Here is a 16,381-nt window from a genome sequence, read left to right as displayed (position 1 = left end):
ATAAGTTATGTTGTCTGGCAAGCAAACTTGGAATACAACATAGATTTGTAAGAATTGTCTGATTCTTCTGCTAGACAGAAAAATTTGTGGCCAAAATTTGAGTACATTTTTTCACTTTCCATAACCATACACACAGGAAAACAACTTTCAAGAAATTAAATGAATCATTTGAAGGATCATGGTTCTTGGTTGTATTTTAGCAAAATAAGGGATGAAAAGAAGAGAAATAACTGTTTTCTATAATCCACATGAACCCTAACCAAAACTCTGCAGCGTGAGACATACAGAAAGGAATATTCATTTTGGGAAAGGAGAAGGAAGTAAACGCAGATTTAGTAATTATCTTCCATTCTGTAAGTTACCTCTTCATTCTCATGCTTATTTTGTTGTGCAGAAGCTTTTTATTTTGATGTAATCATATTTATCATTTTTCTTTTATTTCCTGTGCTTTTGAGATTTTGTAAAAAGAAAAGAAAGAAAATCTGTGTCTATCCCAATATCCTGAAGTGTTTTTCTTATGTTTTCTTCTACTAGGTTCATAATTTCAGGTGTTGACATGTAAATAGTCCATTTTGTGCTGATATTTGTAACTGCTGAGAGATATCCTTCTTTCATTTTTCTGCATGGTGCTGTCCAATTTTCTCAGCACCATTAGTTGAAAAGACTCTTTTTACCCAATACATGTTCTTAGAACCTTGGTAAAAAAAATCCATTGCCTGTAGATGTGTCAGATTATGTCTAGCCTCTCTATTCTGTCCCATTGGTCAGTATGCCTATTTTTATTCCAGTATGATGCAGTTTTGATTTGTCTATCTTTGTAGTATATTTTTAAGTCATGTAGCATATTGTCTTGTGCATTGCTCTTTTTTACTCTGGATAGCTCTTGATATACAGAATTTATTATTGTCCCATATAAATTTTAGGAGATTTAAATATTTCTGTAAGTTTGTGAATTTTTCTGCTATTGTTTCTTTGGATAACTCATCATTTTGATATTTTTAAGATCCTCTAATAACCTTAATAGTGCAATTAGATCTGTCTTTTAATGTTTTCCCAAAGTTGCCATAAACTTTCTTTATTCCTCTTCATATTTTTTCTCTTCTGTTTTCAAATAGTCTATCTTTGAGCTCGCTATGTCTTTCTTCTGATTGTTATATCCTGTAATTGATATCGTCTATCACAAGTTAAGTTTTATTAAGTTTATTTGTTAGCTTAAAAATTTTCTTGATCTAAACAATTGATTTCATTTCTTTGTTGAGTTTCCTGTGCAGAATATTACATTTTCTCTGTGTTTTCTTCAAATTCCTTGAGTTATCTTAAAGTAGCTGTTTTAAATTCTTCCCACACTGATTACCATCTGGTCAGTTTCTAGTACTACCCTTAGTTTGACTGTTGGATAACTTATAGAAAAAGAAAGCTCCTGATTCTTGTTAGCATTTCATACCAGTTGAACATTTAAGGATAGGCATTTATTCCAGTCTTTCTAATAGAGCTCTTTTCCTTCCTTACTTTCTGTAACTTCTAAGCAGCCTTCTTATTTTCACCAAGCCTGTTGTTACTTCCACTCTTTCAGTAAAGATATTGCCTGAAGTCTGCTGGTGCTGTATTGCTACCATTTTAGCACTAGGGCAATGTAAACCCAGAATTGTATTTCTCAATGTGAAGTAGGAGAGTACATAGAAATACAATTGGAAATAGCAAGATAGAACTTTGGTTTGTGGGAATGGAACTAAGAGATGGAAGGAGGGGAGAGGAAGTGGAGGGAAATGAGATAAAAGGGGGAATTGTGAATGTTGTATACATACATAAAACCCCTATGAAGATGTGATCATGTACTACAAACATGGGTGTGTGTGTGTGTGTGTGTGTGTGTGTGTGTGTGTGTGTGTAAGAGAAGGGGCCCAAGGGATGCAGGAAAGAGTACGGAGGGGAGGGAAAGGGTAGAAAGAAAAGAATTAAGAAATGTATATGTTCACATACCAACTCTCCATCACTAACGTAATCATTATGTTCTACAAACATGGGCTACTACAACCACTACTACTAATAATAATGAAAAGGAAACAGTGATCTATCTTGACAGCTTTCAATGAGTCCAAAGTAGGCAGAGATGCCTATCCACAGCCACTGGCCTAAGGTCAGACATTGCAGAATTCTAATTACTTCAGATGGGCTAGCCCCAGGCTGCTATGCCACACCTTGGCAATCAGTGCCACAAAGCTGTTACACACTGAGCTCCAATTCCTTCAAACCCAACGCAGCACTTGGGAAGGACTAAGACACCCACAATTATGATCTACATATTGCTGTGGCCTAAGACCGTTGTAATACACTACAGCTAATGCTTGCCTGAATAGAATTTCAATAGGCTGTGACTGTTTTATCATGGCAGTGGGCTGTTTTATAGACTTCATCCTTAGGTAGGCCTGGGGATGAGGGTTGCTAGGATTTACCTAGTGTTTTAACTCATCAAGTCTGACATTTATAGGGGAAAGCCTGAGCTTACTGCACAGCAAATGGGATTTTGCTCCATGCTACGTTGCCTCAGATTTGAACAGTATTGGTGAAGACAGCTCCTTCGGCACCTAGTCTTATGCTTAGTTGAGCTTTCACAGGTGAAATGACCCACACATTCTCAAGAGTGTATCAAAGCCCATGTTGCAGTGGTGGGGAAGTGGTTTGTAAAATGAGTCCAACCCATCAGGGTACCCACTGCTTATTGGTTTTTTTGTTTTGTTTTTTGGTATCTGGGATTGAACTCATCACCTTGCACTTACCAGTGGTGGCAAGTGCTTGAGCCACTGAGCAAAATCTCCAGTTCACCCACAACCTGTTGCTAAGTGATGTCCTGGAGTCTGGTCTGCGATAGTTACACTGCTGGGCTTTGAGGTCTAGGTCATGTATACAGACCCTTAGCTACCAAATATGACACTGAGCTGGGCTACACCTGAATCTTACAGCTGCACGATTCTGTGGTTTGAGGGAGGAGGGATGTGTGTGCCCCAAGCTTACTCTAAGCCTGGCAATAATACAGGCTAAAATTAATCTGTCCCCACATTATGTAAGTATCTTTCTGATGCTGGTGAAGCTCCATGTGTGAACTCTGATCTGTACACAGGGACCTTGTTTTCTACCTGATTTGTTTTTTTTTTTTTTTTTTTTTTGTCTTTTTCTTTTTTCTGTCTTTTTCTTTTTTATCGGTACCGGGGATCGAACTCACGACTGTCTGCTTGCAAGGCAGACGCTTATGCCGCTGAGCTAAATCCCCAGCCCCAGATTTGTATATATAAACCCATGGTGGACCTAGCTAGCACTGAGTGCCAATAAATAGATCTGTGTTAACTTTTGTGTACTGCTCTTTTGTAGATGGAGGCTGCTTCTGCTTCTTGCTCCTTCTCCTCCTTTTTTTGCTACTGCCTGAGATGGAGAGGGATTTTAGAAACTGTGCTTTGTTTTTTGGTACTTGGGATCCAACTCATGACCTTGAGCTTGCCAGTAGAAGCTGTTTCTTTGCTTTCTGGCAATGCAGTTTCAGCAGCTTAGTCCAAGGCTTTGTTTGACAATAGGGGTAGTGGGCTCTACTAAGCAGATTTCACTGCAGAGAACCTAGTAGTAGATTTAAAAATAAAACAGTCAAGGTCTCATCTTCAAGAGGATTTAAGTTGTCAAGTGGCGTTTCTTTGCTTAGAAATGGAATAGAAGTGATATCTGCAATTCCTTCCTGCCTGCCTTGAATAGACTTTCCCGTTATAGTTTAAACAGACATTATAATCTCTCACCTGGTTACTTTAGCTCTTGTAAAGGTGATACCCTGCCCTAATTTTGTACTGCCTAATTAACTGAATTTCTACCCTGCTTTAATCTTATATTTGAGGATAGGATGTAGTCAGTCCAGAGGTGGTTCTTCACGTGGGATAGCCTGAACTCAATGGACCTAAGATGTCCTCCAGAATGACCACTGGACATCCTGTACTTTCACCATAACCTCAGCTGTGTGCTAAATGTCACACACACGTTAGTGCTATGACAGTTGACATTTGACAGTAGCTATAACCATAACAAGAGCAATAGAGGAAAAAAAACCCATTAATGGGAGCTGAAACAGGAGTCACTCAAGGGTGAAAATGGAAACAAAACTCTACCCACAATCGGAAAAGATACGAATATTACACCTCTTTTATTAATCTATCCTGCTTCCCCATTTCTTTCACCCTACGTCTATGAAGGGTAGAGAATTTGCAAATCTACGTGTATTCTATGGGGTCCAACTGATGCTTGATTTTTTTTACTGGTTCCACAACTCAAAGAGGGAAAAAGGATCCACATTTAGGTAAAAAATTGGTAACAAATTAATTTGGTGCACGGGTAAGCTGTTCGACTTGATTGTATCTGAGGGAGTCACAGATCTTACCTGTCATTTTCCTCTGCTCCTGCAAATGAACTGGTTGTTTTCTATATACTCAACCCCCGGGGAAACTAGTATTTACTATCTATTGATAAATTGTTTATGGCATCTCCAGGCCAGGAACCAGCATCCAAAGGCCTGCCCTTTTCTCAAGCCGCGCAGGGACCGGAAGCGGAAGTGTGGCTCTGCGCATGTGCAAAGCCGCAGCATGTCGCTTGGTCCCTCCTCTCGTCTGTGAGGTAACTTATTTTCTCAGTGGGCTTCCTGGAGTTATGCTCACTGAGAGACCCAGGATTGGGCCTAAGGGTCCGTTGTCAAAGGATTTATGGGCATTAGCCTTCGGGATACGCTCGGTCTTTCTGCCGCGCGTCTCCTGTGAGCCTTGTCTGCCCCGCTCCTGGCCACCTCCAACCGGGTCACTGCCTCGAGGACCCCTGGCGCGCGCACGCTCGCTGCTCGCGTGTGTACACGATTACCTTGCAGCCTGGAATACGAGAATTACCAACGTATATAATTAGTCTCCAGAGGCATCCTGTGCTCTGTTTGCAGAAAGAGAAAGCATGTCTGCTTTGGAGCCAGGGACGAGAATCTCCACGTCGCTGTGGCTATGCAGGTCCCTGGATTTCTGCACGCTGGGTGAGCTCGGTCCCCGCCTCGCCTCTCCCTGTGCATTGCGCAGAGTTTAATCTGTGAATGTTTCTCTGCCTGCTATCAATTTGGCACATTATATGCAGATACATAAAAACGAATTGATTTATTTTACGTTTTTCACCTCACCCTTTCCCAAATGCATTTTATCTTTAATAAAATAATACATTTTGATTACTTATAAGTTGTACGAATTTCACAGAAAGAATTAGCCAATCTCAACGTTTTCCTTTTTTATTCCTTCCATTTTCCTTTTTGTGGTCGTTTTTTATTTCTTTACTGCACTTGCCAGGACTTCCAGTTGAATGGAGACTAGCATATAATTCGCATTCTAGCTTTATTCTGTTTTCAGAGAAGACAAATATGGCATTTCACTATTAAATGTTGCTGTAGGTTTTTTCCCTAGTAAAACATTTTCTAATAAGATAAATTGTCATTCATGGATATTGAAATAGATGAGTCACTGTTTTATGTCTAAGGAGATGAGACATGATCTTCTTCAGGTAGTGTGAATCAACAATTGATTTCTATTAATTATTGTATTAATGACTGATCATACTACTAACTGTATTTTTAAGCATCCTTTATTCTTACATAGAAACTTGGTTTGTAATTTATTGTTCATTTCTCAACTGTACTAATATTTTATATTGCATTTTAAGTGCATAAAATCTTGCATTTTTTTTCTTGCCTTTTTAAAAAGTTTTTTTAAAAAGCACTCTTTCAGGTCTTGGAAATACCCAGGAAGACAGGTTTTTTTACTCATTGGAGTTACGAAATAATTAATATTTGATGAACCTGTCTCTAAAAATTTTTAACTTCTCATTTCATTCTGGGCACATTTTTCACTTAGGTTTTTTGTTTTGTTTCTTTTTAATGACTGGATGTAATTATTTTCTGCCTCTTAGGTCATCATTACAATATTTTAATGTCTTGAAATTCATTAACTCTGTGTGTGTGTGTGTGTGTGTATATATGTATTTTCATATATTATATTATCCCTGCAGTATCTGTATGATTCATTCTCATCCACAACTATTTATTTGTCTATACTCTCTTGCTTTTAAACCTGCTAAGTTTGTCAACTGAATTAGCTGTTAAAGGATACATATTTAGATTCTCTGTTTCCTTTATTTTTTAAAAAAATGTTACTAATTTTGTGTTTTTAAAAAATTTTTATGCAGTCCTTTTTCCAGCCTCATAAATCAGTCGTTAACTAGCTCATAAATACTGATTGTTTTTCCCTGTTGGAAGGAGATGATGCTTATAAAGATAAAAGTGTGTGTACTAAACTGGCAATGAATTTCTAGTTATTTTAGTTTTCTGCTTCCACCTGCCACAAACCAGTCTTAGTTCACTAACAATAAATGTGTTTAACTCCTTATTTTTGTACCTCATGGCATTCTAATGGAGCATGTATTAGCATCTGATATATTTTATTTATTTTCTTACCCTAAAAGATAAAATCTATATGCTTCAGGATCTGTCTTTTATTCAGTGGTTTATTCCTCATGATTTCACATTTAGGGTCAGGATAAAAGTTATATTAATGTAGTTGAAATGAAAGGTCGGGAAAGTAGGACCTTCAAGAAAACATCTCCACCCAGCTCTTATGTCCTAGAAGGAACTCAAAGAGACCACTTTTGAATGGAATGCTTTACTCAGTTGCTCTGCAAATCCCCCAGCGGATTGCTGTTGGCACAGGTCAAGTGTTCTGCTAGTGTGCTGTATGTAATGAACACAGAGGCAGAGACCAACTGAGAACACCAGGATTGTGTAAAAGCAACATTGAATGGGATTTACTGTGCCTGGTTATAGACAGATGGAGGATGAAAAGGTCATCTATAGGGAGCAAAGAGAAGAGGGCCCCATTTATAGGGATTGAAAGAAGGCAAAGAGCATTAGGCGGGATGATTTTAATAAACACCTGTGGTCAAAGTTCTCTGGCACTCTTGCACTTCAATGGACAGAGTCCTTTAAGCCTCCAGTTGTCCAGGGGTGTGAAAAATACCATGTTCTGTCTTGTCTTCTTTACAACATTCTGCATTGGCCATGACAGCTTTGGTGCTGAGCTGAGTTCCCTGCTAAGAATAGTGCCTCTGCTGGCAAATAGTTTGGCCGAATCAGGTCTCATTGGAGTCTTACATTGTAGAAGGAAATTAAGCATGTGAGTCACAGAAAGGCAAATTTCTCTGCATCATACATATGGAATTCAGTGGGTTGATGCTCAGAAACTACATTTGGGGAAATCTTGCTGTTTCCAGGGATGGATGCATTACTTGGGGGCTGAGAGTAATGCCTGTTACCCTGCCCATGAGTACAGAAGTAAACTCTGAAATTGAACCCTCGGAACTCTGGTATTTAAATCAGTGCTCTCATGTATTGGATACAGGGAGCATTGATTGCTGTGCTTGAATACACTGCTTGATAATTTTTATGCCTTTTGTTATCATAGGAAAATTGATAAGATATTTTAGACTTTAGTTAACTTGTTTACAAAATGTAACAGGAAGGACCACAGTATTATCTTCTAACTTTCGATAGGGTTTTTCTACCTTTGAATAAGATTAATAAGTGCGTGCTGGGGCATATTACTTTGTGTATGTGTATGTAGGGGAGTTATCAGTCCTAGTTGATAGTCTACAACATCCAGGCTCATAAGTGCATGAGTACAGGAATTTCACATTCCAGCATCTGCCTTACTTTTAACTTACCAGGATCCTGGTTTTCTTTATGAAGGTGACATGGGGGAAGAAAGAAGAGCTACTGAGTTACAGAAAAATACGATACAGGTGAGTGAAAGGTAATAATTCTACAGAGAATGCTTCTCCAGTAGGTATCTGTTAGCTATTTAGAGCACATCTTAGTAGTCTGCTTCTGTATTAGATCACGTAAGTATTTTAGGCTTTGGATGCCATAGATTTTCTGTTCCAAGGAAACTAGCATTTTAGTACAAAAGCAGTCATAGACATAATATGGCTTGTTTCTTTTTTTTTGATCCTCTTTCCCGTCCCACGCAACTCCCTCCCTCTGCCTCTAAATATCTTTTTCCTGTTTTCATTCTTGTTTTATTATTTAAACTTATGATTAGAACATAGAATATTTATATTCATTGTAGTTATTAGATTCTTGTACATGTATGATCTACTCTTTAAGATGAATTTACATTTCATATATTGCAAATATGTATTACTAAAAAAATAGCCATATAGAGTGTACAAAGGAATGTTATATTGTATTCAGTAAAATGTTGTTTATGCAGTGGGTGCCAGATTGCATTTAGCCTATGTGCCTCAGTTTACTGAGCCCTGCCCTGGTATGCAATGAAGCATGTCTAATTGTGGGCCTACCTTGAAAGATATGCTTGTGCAGGCTCATGGATCTCTCAGGTGGTGATGGAGAAAAAAAAAAAGAAAATCTCCCATTCCCTAAGTTTGTTTTTGTTCAGTAAGGACTTTTTGTGATTTAACCCTGTCATTCATAATGTGCTGTTTGCTATGGTGGGAATAAGTAGCAGGTGCAGTTATTTATGAAACAAGCAACTGATGATGTTAGTTTGAAACTTATTTCATTTTTAGAGTGTTTCTCTCATATACTGTGGACCACTGTGGACCGTTATAGGATTGGAATTAGACACCGTCTATGGTATTGTGCGGGATACAGTGTCTTACCTCAGTTCATGAACTTAATCCCAAGATTCTGGGAAAGATGGCTGTGTTTGTATTCATGCAGGGAAGATGACTGTGGTTCTGTTTGTCACCTAATGCAGAGTTCATACAGAAGCAAAACTGTGGCAAATGCTTCTGTTTGCAAACAGAATTGTTTATGAACAAAAACGTTCATGAACCAAGTTGTTAACTGTATTTGATATTGCAGTGTTCTGGATTAGAGTTCCTAAAACCCTGGGAATACCTGGAGTGGTAAGTCTCTTTAGCATACTATGAAGATGGCTAGTGCCTTCACACTCCAGTCACCATTCCTGGAGTCTCTTAGTCTGTTTAAATTGACAGTCTTAAGATTAACTGGCACTCAGGAGCTTCAAAACAGATGAATGTTTTAGGAGCATGGTATTCCAGCAGGATGTGGAAGTTCTGTGCCTCTTTCTATTTCTATCATGTCCTGTCCCTCTTTTCATTTGTCTGTGTGTAAAATTCATTGTAATTGGTAAAAATAAGGAATCATTCTTTTCTGTTCTTTGAGCCATTATGGCAGATTGATAGTTTTCAAGGAGTTAGGTATCAGCATCTCTGACTGATAGGCAATTTGTTGGAAATATGGGTTAAACCTAAGACTTGCCTTCTGAATTTGGGGATAGTGTTTTGGGACTGAGCCCCCAGCATTTGTGATAATGCTATCTCTAGATAGGTACTGTGAGGATTTTATTGAGTTATGGGACTCCCAGCTATACATGGGAAAAATCTGCCACACATCTGGTATGAGAAGTGTGTATTCAGTAATCCCATAAGAGTGGAAGAAGTTTGTATTTGTGATGTATTCAGTGACTGTAAGAGTGACTGTATGCAATCTTACCGCTGTCACACTGCAGAGAAGGAAATTGGGTATTTTAGAAGTGCTGAGTCTAGCAATAGATTTTGATCAGTTAGGAAATATGTGTAAGTAGAAAGGGAAAACAGCCTCTGACTGAGACCCACAGTAGATACTAGGAGATCATAGAATCAATCTTTTGAATTTCCTCTGACTTGATTCTTAGTCCTAATATCCTGTAATAAGCTAGAACACTTACACTTTTCTAAAGATAAAATTTGTGGATATTTTAGGACCCATTGACCTTTGACGATTTGGCTGTGGACTTTAGCCCAGAGGAGTGGGCTCTGTTGGATCTTGCTCAAAGAAAACTCTACAGAGATGTGATGCTGGAAACCTTCCGGAACCTGGCTTCCATAGGTAAAAATGGCAGCAACATTCATTCATGTAGTTTAGAAAACAGTTTCTATTTTTCCACTTCACCTTGTCTGGGATTTGAGCTGAAGAATGGAAGTGCATTGATAAGTAAAACAGACATGCTTATCAACTCCAAGGTGTTCCTGTCTGGAAGTTTTACCATGTAAATGTACACTAGTGTACTGGTTCTTCTGCTCATTTTTCTGTGATTGAAAGCCTTGAAGCGTGTTGAGTGTTAAAAGTGTAGGCATTGAGAGTTCACTTTGGAGAACAGAAAGATAGTTTGAAAACTTATGAAGATTTTAATGTTGTGAATGCTCTTTTCCAACAGACCATCAGAAACACACCTATAGATAAGCAAGTGGGATTTATTTATCAGTACAGCATGGAAGAGTATTCTCTATGGGGAGTTGTGGGACCTCTTAATAAGAGGGCATTAGAGAGTAATCTAGGATTTGCACTGATGTTTGAGTGATTTGGGAATTGGCCTGTAGAAGCCGACTCTATTAGTTTCTTAGGCCTTCTCAAAGTACCACACACTGGTGACTAACACACCTGAAATTTATTCTGTCATGTTTCTGAATGCTGAAAGTTCCATATAATGGTGTCAGCTGGGAGACTCTCTCTCTCTCTCTCTCTCTCTCTCTCTCTCTCTCTCTCTTTCCCTCACTTAAGGCCCTAGGGAAAATATCCCTTACTGTTTCTTCTCAGCTTCTGGTGAGAAGCTGAGTTCTTTAGAGGTCTGTCACTCAAGTGTCTGCCTCAATCATCTTCCCTGTGAGGTTGTTTTAAATCTCTGTTCTTACAGTGACACTAGTTATTGGATTTAGGGCCTACTTTAATTCAGAATAACATTTTAAATTGTTAATATCTTCCAGGTTTTTTTTTTTGTTTTTTGGCTTTTTCTTTTTTATCGGTACCGGGGATCGAACTCATGACTGCCTGCTTGCAAGGCAGGTGCTTATGCTGCTGAGCTAAATCCCCAGCCCCTATCTTCAAGGTTTTATATCCAGATAAGGTACATTCTGAGATTCTGGGGAATACATTTAATAGGCTTTGTTTTTGAGAGCAAGTTTATGTTCATATTTTAAGTTAAGCAAAACATAGATTTTATATGTTAACTTCCTCTTCCCCACCCCCTGCCAGCTCTTCCTGCACTATGAACATCCCCCACCAGGTGGTGTGTGTATTACAGTGGATGAACCCCTACTGACACATTATTACTGCTACAGCAGAATCTGTAGTTTCTATTAAGGTTCATTTGTGTTTTACACTCTATGGCTTTGGAAAAATGCACAGTGACACATAACCACTATTATGATGTCATATAGAGTAGTTACACTGCCCTGAAAAGTCCTACGCACACTACCTATTTATCCCTTTCTCTCCCTTAACTGTCAGTCACTGATGTTTGTACTATCTGTCATTTTGCCTTTTGCAGAATGTCATATAGTTGGATTCAGGTCATACATAACTATTTCAGATTGGCTTTTTTCACTTACCTGTATACATTTGAGTTTCTTCTGTCTTTTCATGTCTTGCTAGCTCATTTTCTTTTAGTGCTAAATGGTACTCTGTTATCTGAATGTGCTAAAGTTTATCCACTTACCTACTGGGAGAGATCTTATTTACTTCCATGTTTTGGCACTGAAGTAATGAAGTTATTTTAAGTGTTTATGTGTAGGTTTTGATGTAGACATAAGTTTTCTCCTTTGGGTAAATACTAAGCACAATTGTTGGAACCTATGGTAAGACTATGCTTAATTTTGTAAGAAACTATCATAGTGTGTCCCACATGGCTGTGTCATTTTATATTCCTGCCAGCAGTATGTGAGAGCTTCTGTTACTCCACATTTTTGTCAGCATTTGACTTTGCCATTGTGTGGTAGGTGAGTGTAGAGTATCACAGTTTTAATCTGCAATTCTCTGATGATCTATTTGGGGAGCATCTTTTCTGTTTTGCCTGATGAGGCTACTTGTCCACAGATAACTCAGTTTATTTATTTATTGCAGCCATGGGCATTTTGATACTAAGTAACATTGCCTGCCCTTTTTTATTTTTCAAATTTTGAAATGGGGTCTACCAGTTTGCCCAGGTGGGACTTGAACTTGTGATCTTCCAGGTAGGACTTGAACTTGAGAACTTGTTAGCCTGTCTGAGTACTAGGATAATAGGTGTGTGTTGTTATGCTGAACTAACTATTTTGACCTTTTGTATGTCCTCCCGCTCTTACCTTACTCTCACTGTTATTATTCTTTGCAAAGACTTTATTTGCTTTTTTTAAAGTTAGTATTTGGTATGTACATTTTATTCTATCCCTTTTTGTTTTGTTCTAGTACTGTTCCATATATGTTTCTGTCACATTTCATAGAACAATTTTGTAGTGAATTACAAACCATGTTATCACTGTACTTGTTAATAACAAAGTCCTGAAACAGCCATATTGCCAAAAGTCCTTTCTTCACTGGTGGTTTTGCTTTTCTGTTTCAGGTTTTGAGTTTCTACTTAAAAGTAATGATTCAGTTGTTCTGCCTGATAATAATTTTGAAAAAGTATCTAATAAACAAAAAGTCATAAGATTCAACAGAAATGGTTCCTGGTCTTCCATTTTACATGAAAACTGGGAACACTATGGTACTAATGAGAGGAACAAAAGCTATGAGAAACATCTGAGGTAAGTACCCTTCAGAGATGGGAAAATACCTCCAACAAAGAGAATTTGAAGTGTCTTGAGATTTTACGAAATGTATTTATGAAAGCCCTTGTTAAAACTTGTGATTTCACAAAGGATTTTTTCTGTAAACGTCTTTCCTACAAATGAGACTGAGATAGTAACTTTTTTACACATATTTCAGTTGTAAACAACCATTAAAAAATTTGCTGTAAGTCAAAAATTTGGTGAGACTATTGGCTGTGGTAGTCATCTGTGAATTCACTCAGCTGGTAAATTGACAAAGAAGAAAATATACACACTCACTGAAAATGGTAAAAAATTATTACTAATATGTGCCTTTTATTTTTAAAAGTGACATCATGGAGAACATCTATGAATGTAAAGACGAAAATCAAAGTGAGCAAATTCCAAATCTTCCTGTGCTCAACAGAACCATTGAAGTAAAATCTTATGAATGTCATGAGTGTAGAAAGGCTTTCCCGTGTCATTCATCCCTTAAGAGTCACATCAGATCTCATACTGGAAGCAAACCATACCAGTGTCAGGAATGTGGGAAAGCTTTCCATTTTCTTGCTTATTTTAAGAAGCACATGAAGACTCCCACTGATGAAAAGCCTTATGAATGTAAGGAGTGTACCAAGGTCTTCAGTTGTTCCTCATTCTTTAGGGCACATATGAAGATTCACAGTGGAAAAGTAAACTACGAATGTAATGAATGTGGTAAAAGTTTCAGTACTTCTTCATACCTCACAGAACATAAAAGAATTCACAGTGGAGATAAGCCTTGTGAATGTGATGAATGTGGGAAGGCCTTTAGTTGTCCTTCATCACTCTCCCAGCACAAAAGAATTCACAGTGGGGATAAGCCATATGAATGCAAGGAATGTGGGAAGGCCTTTAGTTCTTCCTCTCACCTTATAACACATATCAGAATTCACACAGGAGAGAAGCCTTATGAATGTAAAGAGTGTGGAAAGGCTTTTAGCGAATCATCAAAACTTAGTCGACATATGAGAGCACATACTGGAGAGAAACCTTACAAATGTAAGGAATGTGGGAAAACCTACAATTGCCCCTCCTCCTTGAGTATCCATATGAGAAAACACACTGGAGAAAAGCCCTATGAATGTCTGGGATGTGGGAAAGCCTTCTATCTTCCTACTTCCCTATATACACATGTGAAAAATCAGAGCAGAGAGAAACCGTATGAGTGTAAGGAATGTGGGAAAGCCTTCAGTTGTCCCTCGTCATTTAAAGCACATGTGAGAGATCATGCCCGAGAAATACAATACGAGTGTAAGGAGTGTGGGAAGGTCTTCAGTCGTTCCTCATCCCTCACCGAACACTTAAGAACTCACAGTGGAGAGAAGCCTTATCAGTGTAAGGAATGTGGGAAAGCATTTATTAGCTCTTCCCAGCTTACAGTTCACAGGAGAACTCACACTGGAGAGAAACCTTATGAGTGTAAGAAGTGTGAGAAATCATTTATGTATTTCTCAGCCTTCAGCTTCCACATGAGAATGCACACTGGGGAAAAACCGTATGAATGCAAGGAATGTGGAAAGGCATTTCGTCATTCTTCATACCTAACCATCCATGCAAGAATGCACACTGGAGAAAAACCCTTTGAATGTGTGGAATGTGGAAAAGCCTTCAGTTGTCCTTCTTCTTTTCAAAGACACATGAGAAGTCACATGGGAGAGAAACCATATGAATGTAAGGAATGTGGGAAAGCTTTTATGTGTGCAGCCTATCTTCGAAGACATGTGAAAATCCACACCAGAGGAAAACCATGAAGATCAGGAATATAGGAATGCTGCAAGACTCATTGTAGGCAGCTTGTTAAATCATATATATGAAGAGACCATATTCTTGTGAGAAAGTAGGATATTGCATATCCTTTTGAAGACTAGAGCATACCTGAGAGAAACCTTTTATATGAAAACCATGTAGTAAACACTCCCTTCTCTTATTGTTTACCAGAAAATTCATAGTAGAAAGGATCTGAATCTTATCTTTGACAATAAACTGAATACTCACTGCGTTCCAGTATTTTCTAATAGGAAGGTGATACATTTACTTTACTAGCTCTAGCCACATGCTTTGTTTGAGATACTTTTTTTTTTTGAGACAGGGTCTTACTTTGTAACTTAGGCTGGCCCTGATCCTTCTGCCTCAGCCTCCCAAATTCTGGGATTATAGGCCTGCACAACCACAATCTGCCCATGAGGTACAGTTTTTAAGTTTCTTATTGGTATATAAAATAACACAATACATAAGAAACAGTCATTGTGAGGAATTACTACATGTATATACCTCATCTTTATCCTTTTTACTTCTTCTTTCCCTCCTCCTCCAGTCTCCCTCACCTCTAGACCCCCTTCCTATCTCCATAAAATCTACTTCTGTTTCCTATCATCTTTATTTTGTGCTTTAAATTATTTATACTTAGATTTTTATGTAAGAATCCATATGATATTTAATCTTTTTAATAAAATTTATTTCACTTAGCATTATCGTCGTAAGGTATATTCATTTTCCAGTAAATGACTCAAATTTATCCTTTATGGTTGAAAAGTTATATATTCCAGGTGTACATTTAATTTCCATAAAAGCCTTTTGGATACATGTGGAGTTAGAAGTTTATGTTTCCAAATGTACATAGGAGAGTGGTCTTTTATTCTTTTCCTTCTTTCATTTTGGTGTTTTTGCTCTGTAGGTATGTGGTCTTTAAGGTGTGGAGACTCCTTTGTTTTGGGAGCAGGTCTATTATATCAGATGGCAAAGATTGCCTAGTTGGTATTGTTCCTTTCCCCTTTTTACTATAAGAATTTATATGTTCTGGGAATTAGAAGTTTTTACAGTCAAAACATTGGATCCAAATTCCAACCATGTGCAAGGACAGAGAACAAAATATGAATATACCATGTGAGACCATGCTCTTTCCTGGTGTTTGTATTCATTAATTTCTACTGAAATTATCATAAAAGTTTTTTTTTTAAAAAGTATTTTAAAGAAGAAAAGAAAACAGACAACAACAATAACAAAAAACCAATAGTAATACAGGATTTCAAAACAACATGATAGGAATTTAACAATGGTTGTTATATTGCATATTGTTGTTTTCAAAATAGTTTTATAGATTAGCACATAAAGGCATGCAACAGTGATCAGACATTATGAGTGTTCATTTCATTTCCATGAACTGAGTTAGTGGTATAATTATCTTTGCTATCTTGTGTTTAAGTTTTTTGCTTTTCATTTCCTTTTCTTCTTTTTCACAACTCAGTTCTTTCCCTTTGAGCAATTTTTTTCCCTTTCACTATGTCTATTTTAACTTCTGCATTGTATTTACTTTTTCAGTTTCTTACACTAGGGAGACAATATGATATTTGCACATGTGGATTTTATTTATTTCACTTAATATGGTTTTGAGTTGCAGTGTTTAACTATGCAAGCTTCCAGTTTATCCTTTATAACTGAGTATAAAAAGACCACACCTTTTATGCACTGCTCAATGATGGGCATCTTGTTTAAAGATTTAGGCAGTACAAATTATGCTGCTCTAAACATGGGTGCACATATCTCATTATGTTATGGTGCTTTTACTTCTGGGAAGATACCCAGAAGGGGAATAGCTGGGATAAATGGGACCTCTCATCCTAGTTTTTGGATTAGTCCTAGTTTGTGGCAGAATCTCCACAATGATTTCCATGGTGGTTGTACCAGTCTACACTCGCACCAACAGTGA

General features: G+C 37.7%; 1 protein-coding gene across 5 annotated transcripts; it reads left to right on the top strand.

Moving 5' to 3' along the window:
- Positions 1-4,588: 4,588 nt before the first annotated feature.
- LOC100720284 (zinc finger protein 699-like) lies at positions 4,589-15,143 on the top strand. Of its 5 annotated transcripts, none has more exons than XM_063228596.1 (6): positions 4,589-4,644; positions 4,955-5,041; positions 7,793-7,845; positions 9,832-9,958; positions 12,447-12,630; positions 12,983-15,143. In XM_063228596.1, the coding sequence occupies exons 2-6, from the start codon at positions 4,966-4,968 to the stop codon at positions 14,424-14,426; spliced, it is 1,884 nt and encodes a 627-aa protein (XP_063084666.1). In that variant the 5' UTR covers positions 4,589-4,644; positions 4,955-4,965; the 3' UTR covers positions 14,427-15,143. The 5 variants fall into 5 exon arrangements, with proteins under 5 accessions (XP_063084666.1, XP_063084665.1, XP_063084667.1 ...); XM_063228595.1 differs by having other exon boundaries at positions 4,595-4,644; positions 7,771-7,845; XM_023563669.2 differs by lacking the exon at positions 4,589-4,644 and adding an exon at positions 8,930-8,973.
- The last annotated feature ends 1,238 nt before the right edge of the window (positions 15,144-16,381 follow it).

Source organism: Cavia porcellus, unplaced genomic scaffold (genome assembly GCF_034190915.1).
Source record: "Cavia porcellus strain 051 isolate PalLab524CR breed Dunkin Hartley unplaced genomic scaffold, mCavPor4.1 scaffold_17, whole genome shotgun sequence".
Classification (NCBI taxonomy): domain Eukaryota; kingdom Metazoa; phylum Chordata; class Mammalia; order Rodentia; family Caviidae; genus Cavia; species Cavia porcellus.
Note: the sequence above shows the minus strand (reverse complement) of the source record. Positions and strands in the feature narration are given on the sequence as shown.